At 38.4% G+C, this 23993-nt stretch overlaps 1 protein-coding gene and 1 pseudogene across 1 annotated transcript in view; one reads left to right on the top strand and one right to left on the bottom strand.

Moving 5' to 3' along the window:
* Window positions 1–508: 508 nt before the first annotated feature.
* Window positions 509–23993, top strand: part of LOC140232599 (large ribosomal subunit protein uL3m-like) — a 43559-nt gene continuing 20074 nt past the window's right edge. Inside the window, exon 1 of the mRNA XM_072312697.1 lies at window positions 509–610. Within this exon, the coding sequence (XP_072168798.1) occupies window positions 522–610 (89 nt within the window). The 5' untranslated portion in view covers window positions 509–521. The remainder of the gene's footprint in view (window positions 611–23993) is intronic.
* Window positions 16453–17197, bottom strand: LOC140232707 (uncharacterized; annotated as a pseudogene).

The following is a 23993-nucleotide window of genomic DNA, read 5'->3' on the forward strand; positions in this document are numbered from 1 at the left end:
GTAAAAATAACGAATAATTATTTCATAATGTTTACAAGTCTTAGACAATTGTGACAGCAAAATAGGCATCCAAAATTATACATTGTAGGCCTACTAACATTATACATGGATATACAATGTACTTTGCAAAACAGAATCAAGAGCATGCATGCAAGTGGATTTTAATAGTGATTTAATATCTTCAAAGCACCTGCACTCCTATACGCCTGAATCTTTGTATCAAGGGGTTATAAAGTGTAGGAAATGTGAAGTTCATGTGGTAATTTCATCAGGACAACGAACGTCTGAGCAGGGAGGTATGAAGGAATCTTTGTATGAAGGGATTGTATAGAGTGAAGGAAGTATGAAGCCAGGAGGTACTAGGCGATTGCCGATAGTACCTCCTTGGTATGAAGTGTGGTAATCTATGCAAATTCTAAAGATTCGCAGCAGACGCTGTACGTGCGTGAGGTTCATGAATATGCATTTTCGATGGTACTGCACTGTCGATCCTCGCTTCTTGCTCATTTTCAGACTGAAAGATGGCTGTGACGGCTTTCCGAGGGTGCATGTGTGGAAGAGTGGCAGTAACGATGTCGATGAACATCTGGAGGCGATTGGACGAATTCAGGTAGGCTAGGCCTACACATTATGCCTCTACTTGTTGTTTTATTTTAGGCAGAGGCAATCTAGACATAGAAGCTATGTAGATACTGTTTCAGAGCTTCAGTCTTTGGGTCCTTGCTGGTGCAGTAAGTGTGGCGACAACACGCCGTCAGCGTCTGGTCGAGTGCAGCATGCAGCGTAGCCCGACCGCAGCCCGACCAGGCCAGACGTCGCCGTGCCGTGCGAGCTCCTGTATACAGCGACAGGGCCGGCTGCGCTGTCTAGTCTATATGAGTAAAGTTATATGAGCTGTCTATCGTTGAGGTGATGAGTGCTGCAGAGCAGAGCAGAGCGAGCAGAGTAAGTGAGGGAGCAGCGTGTTGAACTGGGTAATGAACCCACAAATGTAGAAAAGTACATCAACCGCCAATGTATGAAATCTCCCACAAATGTAGATAGGGTTCTAGCTATGTAACAAGTTAGAAACGCCCACTAAACTAATGTAAGGATTTTTTACAGCATCCCCATAAATTTGGTATCATTGGATAGGTATTGTAAATTGTAGCTATAGATCTAACGTTAGTTTAATAGACTAAATTTCTTGGAAAGAGTTCTTGTTGTCCCCCCCCCCCCCACTAATTTGCACAAAATAAATTACTTTTTTTTTTTTTTTTTTTTTTACTAATAATAGACTAAATAAAGGTTATGCCATTTATGGGAAGAATTCCTTGAGACAGCCACCCATGTAACGTTAATAGGGTACGCGGGACCCCTGTGATTTACTCAGTCATGCATGAATGATAAACATTCATTTGTAACGTTACATCAAATCAGATGAAAGAAGAAAAGTTAATCTTTCCTTTGATGTTTATCTCATAAAGAAAATGTATGATTTCGATAGTAAAAAGTTGCATGGAATCCCGGTTTGGTTTTTTTCTGGGACACGCTGTATAGTTAGTACAAAGAAAAGCCTCAAAATAATTTCACCCCCATCTCTCTCTCTCACTCTCTCTCTATCAAAGTAACTTTATTTGCATGTTCATTACTCTTGTGTTTCGCTAAATCTTCATTTACTGCTAATTTTCTTGTATTTCGATCGAGGCGTCGTGGAGTCTTCACGTAAGAGTATAATGAAGATATAAAATCACACCTGTACTGTATATACCGCTTTCACTTTCGCAATACATCCTTTTGACGCGAAATTCCATCATTCATGGAAACCCTATTATTCTAAGGAACGGCAGTAAAGAGGGAAGAGAGGAAGTGCTAGAAAATTAAACATCTTTCTATTAATAGAGTTTTCAGGTCAAAATTGTAATACCTCCAATTATCACAAAAGTACTGTGTCATATCAAAGCTCTTGACAAGGGAAATATTATGGTTTTTAAATCATTAAAATTGGTCAAGTAGTTTTTGAGATATTGCTTTTTATATGAAAATTTCATCTGTATACACTGAAGCCCCTGGCATTACATAACGCGTATACCCCTTGGTGGACCCAAATGCGCCCCATTTTCTCTATGTCACAGTAAATAAATAGATGAAACCTTTTTAATATTTGGAGAATTTTGATGAAACTCGTCTGATCAGCATATCTTTTTATGCTCTACATGATCGAAATATTATTTATTTGAAAATGTTACTTGTTCCCGCAAAAAACCCATATTTTCCCGCCGGAACAACGTTTTTCCACTGGGAAAATATTTCCAGAATCTTTGTATTTGGAATGTTTTGATGAAATTTGTCTCATCACCATATTCTTTTATGCTCTATTGACCGATTCGGGTTCGTTGAGGGCAGCAGACAATTTGTGGCACTGGGCGCAGCCATTAGCTCATTTTGAGGTGTCTTAGCCGACCCCCCCCCCCCTCCTCTCCCCACCCCCCGGGCAACATGTTTATCGCGCACTTGTAACAAAGGTTCGCGCACTAAGCAAGCATTCGCGCACTCAGTACGACACGCCCATTGGCTAAAACAATCATGCATCAGTTTTTCATTCCGTGCGCGAAAGGGGATGGGGGAGAGGGGAGGGGGGGTCGGCTAAGACACCGCGCAATGGCGCTGCCCATGCCAAAAATACACATAGTGCGTCACAGAATCCGTCAATATGATATGTCACTTGTTCCCGCAAAAACAGCATATTTTCCTGGCAGGACAACATTTTCCCACCGGGAATGGAGTTTTTTTTTCCCAAAATGTTCCCAAAATTCTGGCATATTCCCAAAATTCAAGAGTCGGGATTGGTCCCAGATTATATAATAATAATAATAAAAAAAGTGTAATGTATGCATTTACATGAAACTCCTTACAAGTCTCAAACCTAAAATACTAGGTGATAGACATTCATTACCACTCACACAAACACACACACACTCTCACACACACATACATACACACACACAATCTGCAGTGGACAGAAACTTGCACATATCAGAAAATCTCCAACACATTCACACACAATTATGCATCATTACAACAATGTACATGTGATATTCAAATTAATGAAAACATCCCAAAAATCATTCTCACAAACACATAAAAACACAATTACACACACATACCCTGACACAATCTAGCAAAAGTGCATTAAAAAATTATTTTACAAGATATTTACAGAATCACAGAAAAACATCTTTATTTATAGAATCAAATTTAAACCTTTATTCAGTTTCCTGTAGAATACATGTAATTACACTTTCCTATCGAGTCTGAAATGCTGCTTTTTACTCATCTTCTCAACAGACCATTAGCCTTCAAAGTAATACAGTCTACAACTTATGTGCCAGAGCAAAGTGAAAAAAAATAAAGGGTCTTTGGAACAGAGCGAGCTGACCTTTGGTCTAAAAATGAGGGTCTCTGGAGCAGCTTACAATTTCCATAGGTTATGTACAATGTATGTAACTAGAAAGAGTATAATGTCATGGGGCACAACTAAGCTGGAGAGAGAAATTTCAGTGGCAGTTTCTCTCTGAATCTCTACAAATGCATAATGCACTACAGCAGAAAAGAAAGAGAAAAACTTATTAAAGATCCTGATATCATGATACTCTCACCTCTGGAGCTGAAAATTAGGGTTGAAAATGGGGATCTCAACCATGGAACATACATATCAATCATATGATTATACAGTATACTTCATGATTCCAAGTATGATAGTACTGTATTTATTCAGATATTGCTACACTTGGATTTCCTACCGTTAAAAAAAGAGAAAAAAAAATGGACAGATATTGGAAATCCTTTTTTCACTCAAGATTGTAATGTAATTACAATCTTGTAAAAAAATTTCAGCTTAATCGGGTAAGAAATGCTCTGCCCGAGCATACCCGATTATGCGGAGAGTACTGTATTAATTTATTAAACTCTTCCAGTTACAACAAGATTATTACATTTTATGTTTCTTCTAAGTAGGTTTCACATTTATGGCCCTGATTATACTCATAATCTCACATTAAGTTTGTTTACAATTTTCTCATTATGACATGATCTCCACGTTTTTGTTGCAAGTTTTCAACAAAAAAGAACACTCATCTGAGTGTGATTGAGTTTACTCGATAACAATGAGATCTCCGTTTCTCATGTCTTTCAGCAGGGGAAAGTGCCACTCATCATCAGGGAAGCTGTCATAGACTACCTGGAACTCAGTTTGCATATTGTCTCATTTTTTTATTTCTGCCACGAAGTGGTGCCTGAGGCATTATGTCACATATGTCACGCCTTCTCTTTTCAGTGCTCCTTCGAAGTCGCTTCGAAAGATTTTTCACAGCTGCAGATTTCTGGATCAGTTTGTGTTTCAGTTGTTCAATCACACCATTCACTTTGTCAAGTTCCTTCGACTGTTTGTCATACTCTTTAGACACACGAGTCATGTCTTGTTGAAGACTGTTCATGTCTTTGGCATGGGTGGCAATACTTTGTAACTGCTGTTTCACCAGCCTCTTCAACTCGACTCCCAACTGAGCTGCCTTCTCTTTGCTTCACTTTTCAGTTTTGTCTCCAAATTTCCTATTTCCTCCTTGATTGCAGAGTTTTCTTTCTCTACATCATCAAAGCTCCTCTTTGCTTCAGCTGGAGTTTCCATACTTGCTGGAGCATCCACAGTAGGCGGCTTTGTCGCTGGTAAAAGTGGGACAAAATCAGATGCAAGAAATGCAGGCAGTGCAGATTTCTTATTCTTCCGAAGCATCTTCCTTTTCTTCACTGCATTCCCCACTCTCAGTCGCACACTATCTGGCTTTGAGAAGTGTATGGCACTGTCTGCATGAGCTATAATGAACATTACATCGCTTACATCTTTATTATTATTGAAAAAAAAATTATACAACTCTAAAACCAGTCTTGTCTTGAAGCAACAAATCTTGCCCTTGACTAACTGCGGGTTGGTGAAGTGGACGAAGGACAATCCCTCCGACTTTGAGAATGGTCCACTCCAGGATCATCACCGGAGCATGCTGTGGATGATGTAGAGGCTTTCATTCTCCCTGCCAATGAAAAGGATGAGAATATTGAAAGTCATCATCATTGAATAATCTTTATGCATCCACATTCATATTAAGGATAAATATCTTTTAATTTAATTACTCTTGCAAGAAAATTTTCAAATTCAAAGAAAACTTAGTTCCTCAAATATAATGAAAGCATTTTTTACTAACTTGATTTTTTTTTTAATTTTCGCATTCGAAATATTATAATGTGGCACTCATTATTCCAAACATGCAATTATTATCAAAGAGTTTTTATTCTTGCATCTCAATCAGGTATAAAATCAAAATTGCTATTGCTCATTATAAATTTGTTCACTTATGACTTAGAATAATTTACAAGTTTATAATTGTAATTGGATTATCTTTCATATGTAGTTAAGGTTTGAAAAAAAATAAAGAAAATTAATGCTACATTGATAAAAAGATAATGAAATATAATTTGTTGTCAAATAGTTAACAAAACAAACAAATTCCAAACTTACCTAAGGTGTCAGACGATCGAGGAGTTGTTGGTAGGACTCCTTCCTGTCAACCAGAATCCAGAGCAGAGGGTTGCGTTTCCAACTTGATGGTACCAGCATGGTGAGACATCTCTGCAGGTTCCTGATGGGAGCTTGTACTTACAAGGATGGCACTGGATGGGTCTTCAGCTAGGATGTAAATTATAAAAGATAATTGTGAATAAAGAAGTCTGTATCTTGGCATCTTAATTTCTGCATGAAGATGTAATGGCTACCAGGTACCGAAAGTGTAACATCATTTATGTTCTCAGTTCTAATTACATCGTATTTTCAACTATTTAAGTTTAAAATCTAAATTAATTCTGTTCCGCGCTGGTCACACGGCGTGACGTGTATGCGATTGGCTGATCACGGTTCTGCATGAGGATGGCCCCATATCCTTGATTTGAAGCATCTGTGGCTACAAATGTAAGGCTATGCTCTCACGTGGATCGTACAGTGCCAGAACTGGCGCTGCTGTTATAATCTGTTTCAATCTCTCAACGGCCTGGTTATGGGATTTGTCCCAATGCCAGGCAACATTCTTTTCCGTTAATTGTCTCAGGGGGGCTGTAATTTGTGATAGATTGGGAATGAATTTCCCCAGGTATGTTATCATAAATTTCCAGGAACATTTCGACCTCTTTTCAGCATGTGGGGTTTGGCATGTTAATGATCGACTCAACGCGGTCTGGGCTGGGCACTACTCCCGCTTTAGAAATCATGTGGCCTACATATTCAACGCAGTGCGTTCCCACTACAGACTTTGCTTTGTTTAGCTTCAGACCTGACTCTCTAACCTTCTCATAGAACTTGCCCAACCTTTCATCATGTTGTTCTTTACCTTTACTTCCCCCCCCCCACACTAGAATGTCGTCGGCTACTACTTCGACTCCTTCGAGTTGACCGAATTCATCAGTCATGACCCTCTGCCGAATTTCGTTCGCCGAAGATATCTCGAAGGGAAGAACCTTGTAGCGGTATCTTCCAAATGGGGTGTTGAAGGTAGTGAGAAACGAGTTTCGCTCCGTTAACGGCAGCTGCCAATAGCCACTCGTTGCATCGAACTTTGAGAGCATGCTAGCATTTGGCATTCTCGCTGCCACCTGTTCAAACATGGGCATTGGGTAGTGTTCACGCTGCAAGGCCTCGTTCAAATTGCGCGGATCCAGGCAAATGCGTACCGCGCCGCTCGGTTTCTGTTCATACGTCATGCTGTTTACCCACTCTGTGGGTTCGTTCACACGGGCAATTACGCCGAGCTGTTCCATGCGTCGCAATTCTTTCTGTATTTCATCGCACAGCTTGTGCGGTGTCACTCCTGACACCATGTGATGTTTGTGACGAGCACAAATAAGTACGTCTTGACTCAATCAGATATGGTTACAGAGTGACTTTATTGTACAGATACACATGACACATTATCCGTCTTGTACTGCCTCAGATGGCAGGTGGCGCTATAATCACAGTACATCACACATACGATCAACGTAAATGTATTGTTTACCATTCGGAGCAGTGATTTAAGAAATCTTCGAGCTATCACATTTGATGCATGTACTCCTGTAGGTTCGTAGAACTGTAGACGGTTTATTCCAAGACCATTGCTGCTATCACTTATGTTCACAATTTGTGTATTTATTGCTATCCCTAACTCACATTTCAGAACTATATTGAGGAACTAATTTTGGGATTTTGGTTTGTCTGCGAGTGGGAAGTAAGGTATTTGATTTTGGTTGAGCTTGGAAACCAACGATTTCTTTCTTTTTTCAATTTTGTATCTTTTGATAGTAGACTTCAACTTCTCCTGCAGATAGGAATGGAGGTCCGTTTTGATGCCCACTGGTTCTTCAATCCTTGGTCCACACTCTGTCTATGGTATCATCGTGGATCAATTGGGTCGTTATGTCACTACGACCTGCATGGGCATGAGAAGGAGAAGAGAAAAAGAACATGACTAAACGTGTGTATTCATTGATTGATGCTGCTGGCCCAGTTCTCATACGTTCGAAAATCCCAGTAACGAATTTGTTTACAGCTTCATTACTCAAGTGCCTATGTCAGCACTAACTCACAGCTGAAGAATCTTGAATGACTTGACCGCTACTAGCCTATAATCTAGGCGGAGGATGCAGATTTGCTGTTACCAAGGACCTTTACTTGCTATTGTGCTAAACGTCCGAGGTGAAGAGGCTACTGTCTTTGCCAAATGATACGCCTAATGCGGCGAGACTGCGAACAGCGGAAGCAGGGAGCCGAGACCGAGCACCAGTCGGACTCGCGTTCACCCGTTTGTGCTCACTGGGGCGAGTTAGTCTCAATCTTCAGCCACGAGACCTTGTCAAAAGGCTAGCTGCCTATCAATATCCACCCATCTTGCTTTAGACATTGTTGTGTTATTATTAACTGTGAATCAAAGGCAGTTTTCCATAAGGAACTGCCACCGATTCATAGTCAATTATAAGAGAACAATGACAAAAAAGTAACACGAGAGGATACAGGTTGTGGATGCTAATATGATTGCTATGGAAACGTTAAACCAATTTAACTGACCACAGGGAAATGCAATGTCTTGCAATTTTCTCCAATCTGGTCAGATCTCAAGGATTGGTGGTGAGGGGGAGAATGTGAAATACTGAAAAGACTGCAGTGTGATTGCTGCATCATCCCAGGGAGGTGAGAGGAAAAGGAGTGGGCACTGGATTAGTGTCTTTTGAACCATCCTCGGAGCCGCACTCCCCAAGAGACCACTCCACTAACTAGATTACTGCCGCTTGGCCGCACAGTGCACATGCGCAGTCCTTGTCAACAGGCTGGTGGGTCTCACCCCTCCCTGGCCAGAACCTGGATTACTCCACGTGGTACTGGTGGGTGGTGTATACTGGTGCATTACTGGTGCATTACCCATTGCTGTGCCTGCAAACAACACTGGTGCATTGTGATGTGCAGTGAACTGGTTGCATGGTCACATTTTGAATTTTGCAGCTAATATACAAGGTAGGCCCTAGCTGTTGGCCTATTAGTAGTATTACTGTATTACATGTCCATTTACTATAAGATTTCTTGGGAACAAATGTACCCAGCATGCTATTATGGTGAAATAATTTTAACATGAAATGGAAACAAATTAACACAGACTTAAAAACATTTAACAATAATGATTAGCAGCACCAATGATAATATACTGATTGTAAGAATATGAAGGAAACATGAACAGCTGAGTAGTGGAACACAGGCCCTAATAATGTCTGATGATAATAATTTTAATACCAAGCTAGCATAGAAACTACCAACCACAACAGCAACAACCATCATAAAAATACCCATTCAGCTTTCAAATAAGAATAAAACAAGAACAGACAGACAGACAAAAAAGCGCCATGGTGAATATCTTATCATGCATACACTGATACAGGACATGTGAGATAGTTCAGCTCTCACTGCACTCTCACATGTCTTCACCATACACCAGCAGGCAAGGAGGCAAGTTATTTCACCAAGATTAGGTACTATAGTAGTCTCCATCATGACCACTTTCTTGTAGATTACAGCCCTCCTGCCTCAATTTATCCCCAGCATGCAACAAAAAACATTCAAATAGTGTTTACATCCCCTGGAGAACTAAACTTGCTCACAAAAATATGTTAGTGGGACCAGAAAAAAACATGTCTTGGCGGATGTACACAAGTTTCCCCAAAAATATGACAAGAGAACCAACAAGAGCGAACAATGAAGTGATACATCAGACTAAAGAAAAACCCCAACATCTTCTGATCTACAGGTGAATTTCGTCAGCACTAGTCAGGATTTACACTTGACATTGCGTCGTAATTTGATTAAAACAAGAGCAAAACAATGGCTATTGTTAAACAGTTACATTGTCAAAACTCAACTTCTTCTTGGGCGATTTTCAAAATTTTTGTATCTATCGAGAGCTGAATTCTTAGACTAGTAGGTCCCAAGAGTATATGCAGTGTGAGCCTGCATAAAGAATGTAAAACCCTCAGACACGTCCTTGTGAACACACACAAGTCAACTGGCCTGTCCATACTCCCAACGATAGAGGGCCAAATCACCGCGGCCCCGAGGATCGAACATCAAACAGCAGTGATAACGATCAGACTGACCTCGTTACGTAAGAGGTCGTTTACTTGTTCGTTGGGGCACTGATCCCTTGTAATCCTGTGTTGAGTGATAGGGAAAACCCTCAGGGCAGAGTGCCCACTCCTTTTTGTCTCACCTCCCTGATCATCCTAATACAAAGATATGACAGACTGATATATTTTGAGGATGCCTTGCAAACTATACGTATATCATTTCTTCAGGGGCCAGAGGGGCAGCAGACAAACATGAGAAATTACTTTTTTATTACGCTAAATCAAGATGACAGGATACCGTGTACAATCTGTACATGTTACTTGGTTATATTCTAGCATCGTGTTCCCCTTGTACAGCTAGGTATTGGCTCCCCCGAACTGTCTATATTTCGTAAATAAAGAACAAGGGAAGAGGAGAGCGCGCATGCGCAAACACCTCTGAATATTGGACTGCAATAGCGCCATCTGCGACAGATATGTATTCTCACGTTCTTATATGATATGTGCACTTCTCCCAGCAACTCGCGTCTTCGCAGGTACATCAATAGAGCGTGAGACTGTGGACCCACATGTTGGAGAGTTCGAGCCTACTTGGAGGATACATCTTTGCTATGCTTTATTCCGTAACATATTTCAGTGTCTGCTTAACATGTCTAAATTACTAACATTGATGATCACATGACACATTGTACTAACTAGCAATAGTGGAGAGTTACAGGTAGATGAATACAGAGCGTCAGCGTGAAGAGATACAACAGATAACAGAACAAACGAATAGACACCTTCTTTTTTCTTTATAATCAATCGGTTTTTTCTTTTAGTACTAACCCCCCCCCCCCCCCCAAAAAAAAATACCACGCCCCATTTTTTACTCAACCCCCATCAAAATATCGCCCTCTTTTAAAATGTGAACCTAGAGCTGGTATCACGCAATTTTAGCGGGGGTACATATTGAACACTGAGCGGGGGGGGGGGGACATAAGGTACTCTTTCCCTTTTCTGAACCTGATGCAGCGAGCAGTGTTGTTTTCGCTAGAGATTGCCCGAAAGTTTGTGCGATAGCAAAGTACAGTCTATCCCATCTGTCGAATTGACTATTGGATTTACAATGGATTTAAAAGTGGAAGACATAATAGAAGATTCAACACCTGGCCTGATTGATTGTGTTCCTGTAGGAATCATTCAAAAGCAAAGTTGTGATAAAGACGGGTAAAGAGAGGTTAGGGTTGAGACATAGTGATATCTACAACAAAAACTCACCTACCATTGCTAAGAAAGGTGAAGGCATTCATGATGACACTGAGCAGGCATACAATTGTTTAAATACAATTACTATTAAATACCAAGGAGGGGGGGGGGGGGGGGACATAAGGTACTCTTTCCCTTTTCTGAACCTGATGCAGCGAGCAGTGTTGTTTTCGCTAGAGATTGCCCGAAAGTTTGTGCGATAGCAAAGTACAGTCTATCCCATCTGTCGAATTGACTATTGGATTTACAATGGATTTAAAAGTGGAAGACATAATAGAAGATTCAACACCTGGCCTGATTGATTGTGTTCCTGTAGGAATCATTCAAAAGCAAAGTTGTGATAAAGACGGGTAAAGAGAGGTTAGGGTTGAGACATAGTGATATCTACAACAAAAACTCACCTACCATTGCTAAGAAAGGTGAAGGCATTCATGATGACACTGAGCAGGCATACAATTGTTTAAATACAATTACTATTAAATACCAAGGAGGTACTAGCTCGCCTAGTACCTCCTTGGAATAGGATAGCACATCAGATATTACAGTAATAATGAAAAAATACAAAGGATTGTTTATTGTAATGATCAATGACTTGACTATTGATTACAATAGTAATAATCAAAATGTTAATAATAAAGAAACAAAGGGAATAAATGAAAGACACATTAAAACTTAACTTGTTATAAAAGTAATACATAGACCTACATCACATCTTGATCATGTAAGTGCCATTCTATTTGAAGGGGTTTGGCTAAAAATTGAAAAATGAAGTGCGTAACTTTCCACCATAGATCTCTGACTCACGACTGATTGTATTTTCTGTAATTTAAATATTTCTTGAAATGAAATTTCATATTTACAATGTATCATGCTTAACCCACATTTCTAAAAGGATGGAAGGAGGGTGCTCCAAAAATTCTTCAGAAATCAGACTCCTAAATACAAGACAATTAAACCATAAATTTTTTGCCATTACTTTCATCAGCCAAATAGCATAAAACTCTTGGTACATATATAAGGAAAATAAACCTGTGTAAATTATCAAAATCATCAACAAAATAATTACAGGATTCTAAAATATAACACATGTTCCACCAAATTTCAACTGAGGAAATATATTTGACCCATACATGTACATGTAATCTGATTCATCTAAGGTAATCTAAGAAGGCCAGGACGCCCCTGTATCCCTGAAGTCACAGGCCATAGATGTGATATGCTGTGGGTAATGAAAACTGGAAATTATTGAAACCCAAATACCTACAGTGTACATGGAATATAATCTCTAAAAATAAAATAGTTTCATTAAATTACGACTACCCCCCTTGAATAAAATGCAGTGTGAAACAACCCTATCCCTTAACTCCTAGACATGTCAATTTACAGTAAGTCAATATCCATGAACTGAAAAACATGTATGTATGCTTGTACAGACAGTGATACCACCAAAAATAAATATGGACATGTTCAAATCAACAAATAAATACTCCAATTACAATTAGTAATCTTCACATCATATGAACCCCAGAAAACACATATAAAATAACGTCTCTACTCACTTCTAGGGTACATACACAACCTAACACAAACAATATCACTAGTCAGTGTTTGCGCTTATAAACAGGTATTTTCTTATGTTGTTATGTTGTTTTTCTTAAGTTGCAAAGTTACATGAAAGCAGCTCAAAATCCATACTGCCAAAGCCAACTGCATATTACATTATGTACTGTCAAAGTGGAAATTTATGCTCAGATTAGAAACTAGGGCAAAAATAAAGCATTGTATAGCTTCAGGTAGTCATGAATTACTACCAGTATGTGTAAAGTAAAATCATGGAAAGCCTTTGCATTTGTACTGAAAGTATGTCTGCACCCGCACCCTTCCCTGCAAAAATCTCCTCTATTGTTCCAGTGGTCTTTTCTGTCACTTCTGCATATTGAACCAAACTGTGCAGTCCACAGAAAAAGCTGGTCATATCTTTGATTGGCTTCTGCTCTGCTTCTGACGGCCCATCCCAATTTTCCATGACCTTGGGAAGAACTTCTTTCCTGTGTCTTTGAAGTGATTCATGCCACTTTAACTCGGTAGCTGCATGGATGGAGTTGACTCCAGATGTATTCCTCTTGACGATTCTGCAACTTCAACATTGATGTTTTTGATGTTTGCGTTCGATTTCATGATCCAGTCGCAGTAGTTTCCCCAGAGAGAAACGCCGATGTTGTGGCCTTCTTGCATGATGTTGATATTTCTGACCCGCTTGGACTTGTATGTCCTGACTTCGCCGATCTTTCAAACCAAAAAATCAAGAACACATTTTTTTTCTTTATATCACTACCTTTTTTTTTTCCTATTCCATTTCTAACAAACATTAAACAAAATGTTACAACCAGATCTAGTTCACATATTTCCAGAGCTGTCAACATCGGAATTATTAGTTGAGAGTTAGATTCCCATAGGCCATTCTTATAATTTAGGAGTCAAAATGAGTGAGATCAACAGAGATGCATGCGTATGTAATATGTTTTAGTGTGAAAAAGGAACAAAATTAGTGTTGAAAGTCAGACAAACAACTATTTTTGTGATAAGTTTGTTAGTGGAGAACCTGATTTGAAAGATATCTTGGTAAGATTCGGATGTGATGTGACATGGTGTTTTGGACCAAGACGTGTTAATGGCAAATGTAAAACTCTGAGAACATTTTATTAAAAATGAATTCTTCCTCATATTCACAGATTGTCATGAGAGTGTCAGTAGTGATTTAGAAATCATAAGAACTGTTCAGTTACATTTTTTGGTACTGACTATTCCAATTCAAAATTTGTTTCGGAATGGACAAAAATCTAACGGAAAATTCAAGTGAATGTGTACTTTTAAATGTTTGTATCAAGCATGGGTGATGATTTCACTATACAGTGTAGTTTTGTTTTAATGAACATGGTTATAACGAAATCTGGCCATAACAAAGTAAATGTTCTGGTCCCAAAATTATCAACATTAAAGTCTATGGTTAAAAATTCGTTTATAACGAACATGGTTGTAGCAAAATTTCTGTAATTAATAATGAAGTTTTTCCGAGTGCCACAGACAAAGAAAAACAAAAGAAATGTGTTAAGCATAATGAAATGTGAATTCTTTTTGAAAATATGTAGCGGAACAAGTATTATAGTGTCTTTTCATGGGTGAATGGTTTACACCACTGTGTTTTGCTCTTTGTGTCACAGCAGTTCTAAGAGGAACTCGATTACTGTTGTGATAGAGTATCACTACATTTCACATAGCTTTCCGGTGTATGATGGGTATTCAGCAATCAGAATATGAAATATATACATGGTTTTCTTGTTTTTGTTATATATTGTATTTGTTCGGATATAAGGAATTCTTTTTATAACGAAAGAAAATGGCTGTTCCTGATGTAGTACTTGTAGTACTTGTTTTATTTATCAACATGTAATCATTAATTCTTATCTATATGCATTCCTTTTTTCTTTCATATTAAAGTTTACCCATGTAAGTAATCATGTTATGTCATTTGTAATAATAATTATTTCATTTCAATTTTACATTTAACTTAATTATGATCATAGCCAGTTTCTTGAAGTCAGGAATATTTTTATTTCTCTTTTCACATAAGGTCATACATTATTAGATTATTTTCTTGGATAGATTGAAACAATAATCCATAGAATGATTAGTGTATGCAAGTACATTCTTAAACAAATCTATAATCACTACAATTTAATTCTTTATTTCTAATAAATGAATTTAATCTTACTTGTGAGATTACTCCTTCCACGGTTAATCTTCGTTTCTTTGGCGATTTTTTTGCCTCTTCCACAGATACCACTTGTGGGCGGTAGAAATTGTCCAGTACCTCTGTATCCACGGTGAACTTTGTTGCTACTGTGTAGAGCTATTGGGTACAAGAGAAACAGAGAAAAATTAAGACATTTTTAAGTATAACCAGCAACACAGTACAACAATTTAATGCCATTTGAATTGCATAGTTGGATTCTAGACATAGGGTTTACAACATTCATACAACCAAACAAATGTGGCAATATGTTGTCTTTGTTCTTTGATTCACAATGTCATTTTTTCATTAATCTTTTGAGCATTAATTTGTGGAAATCATTTTCAATAAAATTTATTTTGTCTAGCTTTTACTTCACTGTTAAATTGTATACAATAAAATTGTCGGAGCATTGTTAGTTACGTTACTAGTACTACAGGGTACAGTGTTTAGCATTGCGCGATATTAATCAAAATTTAAATTCCAGGACAATAATAATTGTCTTAATATTTAAAAAATTAAATGATAAATTACAATTCTGTCATATTCTCATTCATGACATTAATATTAATAGACATTATCTTCATTGCAATCTTGGTTTATGATTTCTGGTGAGTACCATTGCATGGAGTTGTATTTACATAATACAGCTTTACGGTATATTTATACTGTGTTCAAAATATTTTTATTATATCATTTTGATGCATAATTAGTTGCATGTGTCAAGAAAAAGTCTAGAATGAGGTCACTGACATTATAACGCACATAAAATCTACATCGTAACTCTGTTATTAGTATGCAGTCCGATGTATCGACTTTCATGCTGCATTTAAAACAATGGATTCAACGATTGTAGACTATTGCCTTGTTTCCCACTCGCTCACTCACCACAGTAAATTCGATATAACACTACATAGTTACATAGACAAGCTGAAGTCTGGGATTTCGGATGAACACGTCTTGACAGCCTTTCAAAACCTTTAGCCTTTGAAATACGAGGTAGATCTATAGCCAGTGGTACAATCTTTGGTGGCATGGCCATGGTGGTATCCATTCTTGATCGATATCATCACACGGTATGTGGGTATAATTATATGCAACGGCGCGCGCGGCACGTAGGCATGAACTTGACACATGTTCCCATAGCAATTCGCAGGGGAGGTTTGTCCTTTTATCCGAAACTACTAACGTTAGTACTAGCTTGCCAAATGGTTTCTTGCACCTTTTTTTATACCCCCGCCAAACGAAGTTTGAAGGGGGTATATAGGAATCAGCGGACGGTCCGTTGCAAATCTTGCATCGCGAACTACTTCCTCAGTTTTCGACCGATTCCCATAAAACTTGACACAGATGTGTGCCTTGGGTTGTAGATGTGCAAGACGTATTTTTTGACAGTACCCAAAAGTACGTTGCCATGGTAATGGCATATTATGGGCAAAAATGGGTACAAATCTTGCGTCGCGAACTCCTCCCACAGTTTTTGATCAATTTTTATGAAATTAGGTACAGATGTTCATCTGAATATGTTAATGTGCAAGACACATATTTCCGCAGTGGCAAAAAGTGCGGGGGTATTAATCACCTTAAGTGATATTTCTAGTTTACAATGTATCAAATGTTATATACATGTAAAGTGCGAGAAGATGTATAATGAAAGAGTTACACTGACTGAGCTATAGAAAGCCCTAGTTCAGGGGGAATTGCAGATGGTATCTTCCGCCTTCCAGGATCCAGGAGCAGACGAGCATTCAACCAATGGGATAAAACTGCCTAGAAATGCATTTCAGCATTTCTCTGAATTTGTTTGGCCCAGTGTTGTTGCGCCACATATGCTCCTCTAAGTACGAAGAAAACAGGGGACGGGAGGTGCCAAACTGTCTATGCAGCTTCCGCTTGGCATGCATCCCTCGGCCTTCTATGTTGTTAGTTAGTATGCATCCACTCGTTCACGGGATCAACAAAATGATATTGGTGAATCACCACGTCGTGTATGTATATCCCATTTTCTATTTGTTCGATATTCCGGTATGCCCTCCACCCATCGCTTATGACATGTGTGCTGGGACTAATCCATCTTTGGATAATTGGTTCTAGAGTTATCCTATTTCGTTGTCAACGATCTCCATCAGAAATCTCCCTGTTCCCCTCTCTTATCGCGCCGAATACCCAGTGGCCCTCTCTGTGTAGACCTCTACGATATATGCGATGGAAGAATTTGCTCTCATCAATTTCAACAATGCGAGGCTTACAGTTATTGTCCAATCCTCCTAACTGGCGAAAATTGTCGAGAAGATGCATGCTGCAAAAGTTCGCCCAGTCAATAGCTGTTTTGTCATCTTTAATCCGGTTTTTGTTGTAGCAAACAAAGAGAGCCACATCATGGCACCACAGATATACAAACAGGATCAGTTGACGAAGTGACAAGTTGCTGCGTTGAAAAAAGCTTTCGTGTCAGATGCTTTTTTTTCTGTCCACACTTGGTGTTACCAACATATTAATTCTTTATCTATCACATTATTTCAAAAAATAAAAATACAAACATAATTTAAAAAACTAACTAATGCAAAACTATCTGTCAAATGGTACCATATATTGTCACAAAGCAAATTCCAAACACACAAACCATAACTCTGTTTGTTCCATCTACTCACACTGTAGATCAAAACCATACAAATTTAAAATCTCACCTGTCTCACCACCCCCGCAACAGACACCCTCCTCTTCTTTGGACTGGCGCGAACTGTACTATGCGACATAATCTCTGGTTTTGTATACGATGAAACAACCTCCCTGTCAGGTGTAAAGGCTGCACACTTCCTCATGACCTATAAATCAACAATAAAAACAACTACATACATAACAAGCTCTCATAACAACTCTCTATTTACTACATAATAGTTAATACTGCAAAAAATAATTCCACCTCCAATGTTTTTCTATTGAGTGTCTACACACTCAATAAACTATACTCAATACACTATATCAATACCACTATACATACATGTACCTGATTGATATACATACCCCCAAACTTGTGCCATTCTTCCAGAATTTTTTTCTTTTTTTTTAATGAAATGATATAAAATTTGTTCTAAATTTATCCTTTAAACCACAATAATGCCATACCAATATACAAAGTTTCTACTCTTCTAGCAACTAAAAATGAAAACTGCAATAACGTACAAAAAATGACTCTGCGTAATAATAACAATAACAATATCAAGCAAAAACAACAATACTATTGAAAGGGGACAACTTTGCACAACAGGGTATGACACTAAAACCAGACAGGGTTTGCCTTTGAACACTTTAATTCGATCTTCGGTACCGAATCGCTGACATAGGTCCTTGGAGGACAGTCGCCATCTTTCATTCTTCTTTTCGCCCTCTCTCGGCGTATCTGTTACAACCGTTTACACATTATGTTCCCTTACACTATACCTTGGTCTCCTGCGTGCAGTTCACAGCACTGCCACTAGACGAGCCACTCAGTGGCCCACAGGCGAACTGTTGGCCAATTTTCAAAACTTTGAGAGCTGTCATGCAATTATGATATTCTCCCTTGCAGTATATGTCAACAACTTCCTTACTCCCATTTTCAATGACACTTGATACCCCTGAAAAACGAACTGCCATCCCTCTTCGTTCTCTCTTCCAAGACTTCAACGACCTTGAAATGTCTAGGTCTCGCCATCTGAAAAATACCAAGGATTACATCCAACACATATTTAACAGTAAAAACAGAACATGCACAACTGGTTAACATTGTCATGCATTGATTCAGAAATAAATAAATAAAACTAATCTGCCTGACCTGTCTTACTATTTGCAACATGAAAAAAAAAATCACAGACTCCAAAAATAGTCAAAATAACACATTCACTTTAACATATCTAGATGTAAATTGTACTTAATGTTGCCCAACACAATAACTTTATCACAGTACTATCATGACTCAGCGTGATGTTTATGTTTCCAAATATTTCAACCAGTCTATAAGTATAATAAGTAAACATACATGTAACCTTGATACGGAAGCTTGAAAGTGCCATTCGACTTGGAGACTTGGCGAGATAATTTATCTTGTCAAGTCAACATAATAGCTCTATCATGTCAACTTATCGACTTTATAAGTTGACATGGAGACAAAAATTATCATGTCAAGTCGACATCTAAAAAGTTACATGTCGTCATGGTGAGATAAGGTATCTTGCCAAGTCAACATCGAAAAAAGTTACGTGTCGTCATAGTGACATGATATATCTTGCCAAGTCGACATCTAAAAAGTTACATGTCATCATGGTGCATAAGGTATCTTGCCAAGTCGACATCTGAAAAAGTTACGTGTCATCATGCCTACATAAGGTATCTTGCCAAGTCGACATCTGAAGAATTACATGTCATCATGGTGACATAAGTTATCTATCCAAGCTGATATCTAAAAAGTTACATGTCGTCATGATGGCATAAGGTATCTTGCCAAGTCGACATCTAAAAAGTTACATGTTGTCATGGTGACATAAGGTACATGTATTTTGCCAAGTTGACTTACAAAAGATTACATGTCGTCATGGTGCATGGGTCATCAAGTCTCCATTGCATTCTCTGTACATAAGAATTTCCCATTTTCTAAATTTTCTTGAAAGCTACATTTTTTCTACCCTATATGCTAAGGAGTTGTTTGACAAAGAGTGACAGCTATTCTAAATATACTCAGAGTTACTCTGGAAAATGAGAAATTTTTTGCAAAATGTGAATGGAGAACTACTCCTAAAAATACTGTGATTTCATCAGCATTGCCATTTTGCATAACTGACAATGAAGTACTAGATAATGTTAATGATTGTAGTTTCCTTATTCACTCATGATTGGATCAATTATTTTTTTAAATTCATCGTCTTCCATACAGTGTGTTCCTAAAAGGAAAGGCAAGTTCAAAAGTCAACTGAACAATACATTTTTTTTTTTCTTGTAATTTGTATAATGGAGTAAAAAAAGTAGCTCTCCAGCTTTAATTTGACACCTTGCTTGCGTCAACGTTGACATGAGTTAGAGAGTTAGGGTTCTTTGAAACTTGGAAAAAGTAGATGTTGTATCATTTTCCTTCAAAGAAACCTCACTCGATCTGTAACAAAACCCCTGGCAATTTTGATGCAAGCAAGGTGTCATATTTAACTTAATGAGCTACTTTTTAATCCAGCACACAAATTACCAAAAAAAAAAAAAAAAAAAAATGCATTTGTGATATAATTTACCTTTGAGGTTTGGTTTCCCTTTTTTAGGAACACACTGTAGATGCACTGGACTGACTTGGGTGGAATTCCCCTTTTATCGAGGACTGCCACATAGGCATGAACTGGGAGATCATTATGCATTAATGCACCCCTTTCAAACACAAACTAAGGGTCTAAGGTAGCTAATAATACAAATTGCGAACAGACTATTTATTGCTTGCAAAATGGGCAATCTCTTCCTTCATTCTCTTCAAAGAATTCTATGTGATTCTTGGTTGATCAGGACCTATAAAAAGGGTGAGAGAAGATGAGGAGGAAGATGATCAAAATTATTTTACCAAAAAATGAAATCAAAACCATCAAATATAACAAGGGAATGCGTGTGTGTGTGTGTCCGTCCATGCGGGCAAAAATTGACCCCCCCCCCCCCCCCCATAATGCCTTTTTGAAATTGTGTCGGGACAATAAACCGACAACCATTTCATATTATTGTACCAACCCATTATAAACCTAGAGATTGTAATTTGTCAACACTGACAAATTAAGGTGATATATTTGGAAATCAATAATTCCAGTCCTGATCGCAATTAGGCATGACCATACAGGTTTCATCTGTGTTTAGGGACACTGGCCGTGTGATGTTTGGATTCGCATTTAGAAAAAGGAGTCACATCTGCCATCTTTGGTACCAAATTCCGTATGACTTCCTGGAAAAGTGACGCCGCAGATCTCAGAATAGCTCGTTGGCACCCTCATTCCCTTCTCCACTCAGAGCACCCATTGTACGTGGGCCATTCTCCATTTCAAGGGCCTCTTGCACATGTTCGATTAACTTGTGTAGATAGTTCGGCCAGCTAGCATATGAGAAGGATTCGTGGAGAAGCTCTCCCATCTTGATTCCTTTGTCCTTGTGGGAAGTAACATGCTCCGTGTTGGGGTGATGCGCTCTGTACACAGGTCTCATTTCACGGAAGAGACTCAGCACCTGCCCCAATTTTGTACTTCGCTCCTCGTCAGGCGCCAACTCCAAATTTAGGCAAGTTTATGATTCTCTACTGCAAACAATGCTCTTGTATAATTACCTGGCATCATCATTCTTGGGACTAACCCAAGTTTAGAGTGAAGGTGATTGTCTAAATATTAGTCTTTCTCAGCTTGTTCAAAGCCAGGTTTCAAACTATCAGAAATGCTCCAGCTTTGAATCCTGGCTATTTCACATGTGATAAGCTTCTTGAAGAAAGACCCCATGTTTTTGTCCGCAAGAGTTGCATCCAGTATAGGTTGTACATTGTCTGTACTCTACAAAATTGAAAAAAAAAAATCCCTTACTCCTTCAGCCATTTCTGCCAGTTCTGTTGCACTTTTCTTGTCAGGATAGACCCGGACATACTCTGCCATGGCTTGCATGTCATCCATATTTCTGGTGATTGTGAATCAACCAGCAAGTTGCTTTGTGATTATTAACAAGGAAAGAGGAAGAAAGTGATTTACATTGTCTAAAAGATAGATCTAGTCTAATGAATTTTCCGCTGCTTTCATCCAGGAAAATCCATGCCTTATGACATAATAGAAGTTAGTATGATAGTATTCTAATTGTTCATTTGCAATAGGGTGCCTATCAGCAGCAGAGGCAGTTTCATCCGTCAGGGAAACTGCCCAATCGGGTGTGAGAGTACTTGAATCACTTCTCGCATTAACACGTGTGTGTATAACTCCAGCTCTTCACGACTCTTTTCAGCTGTTACATCGATAATGAACCTGCTGCAAATAGCATAATAGCATCCTGTTGCACACAGTGATTTAAGTAGGACCTACTCTGAGTGTATAAGCAGCATATGAGTTGTAATGCATTATTATTTTTATGCCTCCGCCACGAAGTGGTGCCGGAGGCATTATGTTTTCGGGTTGTCCGTCCATCCGTCCGTCCGTCCGTCCGTCCGTCCGTCCGTCCGTCCTTCCGTCCGTCCGTCCGTCCGTCCTTCCGTCCGTCCGTAATGAATTTTGTGGACAAGGTAACTATCGAAACTTGTTGAGGTATCCTAATGAAACTTGGCATGTATGTGTATTAGGGGGTGAAGTTGTGCCTATCAACTTTTAGGTGCACATGCTCAAGGTCAAAGGTCAAAAGGTCAAGGTCAAATACATACAATTTCACTATTTCCACCATATCTATTGAATGCCAGAAGAGATTTTCTTGAAACTTAGTGTATACATGTATTACCCAATTACAATTCTCTGGTGAAAGTTTGGGTCATGAGGTCAAAGGTCAAAGGTCAAAATGTCAGGGTCAAATACATAAAATTTCACTATTTCCACCATATCTATTGAATGCCAGAAGAGATTTTCTTGAAACTTAGTGTATACATGTATTACCCAATTACAATTCTCTGGTGAAAGTTTGGGTCATGAGGTCAAAGGTCAAAGGTCAAAAGGTCAAGTAAAAAACTTTTTTTCTGTGTACCTTGGAAAATTGTTCAAGGTATCTTCATGGAACATAGTATGTACATGTACTGACTGGAAGTGAATGTAGGGTTCATGGGGTCAAAGGTCAAGTGCAAGACTTCAAAATTTTACTATTACCCTCATATTTATGCAATGCCAGCGGGGTTATTTTTTTACATTTGGTGTATGCGTGTGTAACCTAATAGAAATTCTCTGGAAGGTTTTTTTCTTTTCTTTTTTTGCCTCAAAGGTCAAAAGGTCAAAGATCAAGTGAAAGTGCTGAACTAACTTTTTCCTCCATATCTCGGAAGTGGCTCAAGTTACCTTGAAACTTTGAGTACATATTATGCATGTTCTACCTGAAAGTAATTATCTTATGAATTTCAGGGTCAAGGGCCAGATAAAAATGGTAACAATTTACTATTCAATTCAGAAATTGCACTTTTTCTCCACACCTGTACCTTGAAAATTACTCAATGCCTAAATGTATTAATGGGTCAAAGTCAAGTTAAAGTCCTTAAATCCCTAGATACATGCTCTCCTATTCATCTAATTAAACCTAGGTCAAGGAAGGTGAACATTCAACACATTTGTGACAAACTTGTCATTTCAATATTTTGCCAATTTTGTGAAAATATAATCACACAGTGTCCACATGTACTATCTAGACCTATTGGGAAAATCATGCATTATGGCGGAGGCATACCAGTCGCCAAAGTGACATTTCTAGTTTTTTTTTCAAGTAGAAAGCAGTCCAGTGTAAACCTCTTAGATTTATTGATGTTCTGATTGTGTCAGGCACACATTCAAATCATGGTCTGATAATCACTAACATCGGGGTTCTAATCCTGTCATTATCAAAGAGAAACATAATATGCTCACCCCCCGACACGCAGTGCAGGCTGTGTAGGATCCTCTTCTGGTCTTCGACCTTTGCTATGACCTCTAGATGACCACGTTTTGAGTGATTATAAAAGAGAATGTCATTCCTGATGAGATAATCTTGACTTTGCCGTCGTATGACTCTCTTTCTGTTGTCAGAACAACCAAGTGGATACGTACCACTTTTGAGGTATGTAAAGATAGACGCAGATACATCTTCAAACGTCATTTTGGCGGAAGGGCCAAAGTAACATGTAACAATCAGTGTCCTTGATACTCTTGCACTGTTCTGTAACTTCAGATACTAAAGGAGTTGGCAGAATTCAGTTTTTAAAGGGATTATTGGCCGGTTGAGGTGAGGATTCAGCCTTCAACTTTTTGCGAGATACTTAGAAACATTTTTTATAAAATATAAAAGAGCATACAATTTTAAGAGGAATTCAGAATTTATTTGATGTAAATCGGTTTTGAAATGGCTGCAACATCAAGAAACAAAGTGAATAAAGCAATCGCAATACAAGGTGGATCCCTTCTTGTGTATAAACTTCAGATCACTCTGTTTTTCTTACCCCAGTTATTTAAAAGTTCATTTTCATCACATAAACTTTGGATTCCGTTTAGATTTATATGCTCTTTCATATTTCTTAATAGGTTTATCATTATCTCATGACAAGCAAACAGCAACAAAAAATCATCACCGAGAAACGTTGGAAACCTGCAGCCACATCTCA

This window comes from Diadema setosum, chromosome 9 (genome assembly GCF_964275005.1).
Source record: "Diadema setosum chromosome 9, eeDiaSeto1, whole genome shotgun sequence".
NCBI lineage: Eukaryota > Metazoa > Echinodermata > Echinoidea > Diadematoida > Diadematidae > Diadema > Diadema setosum.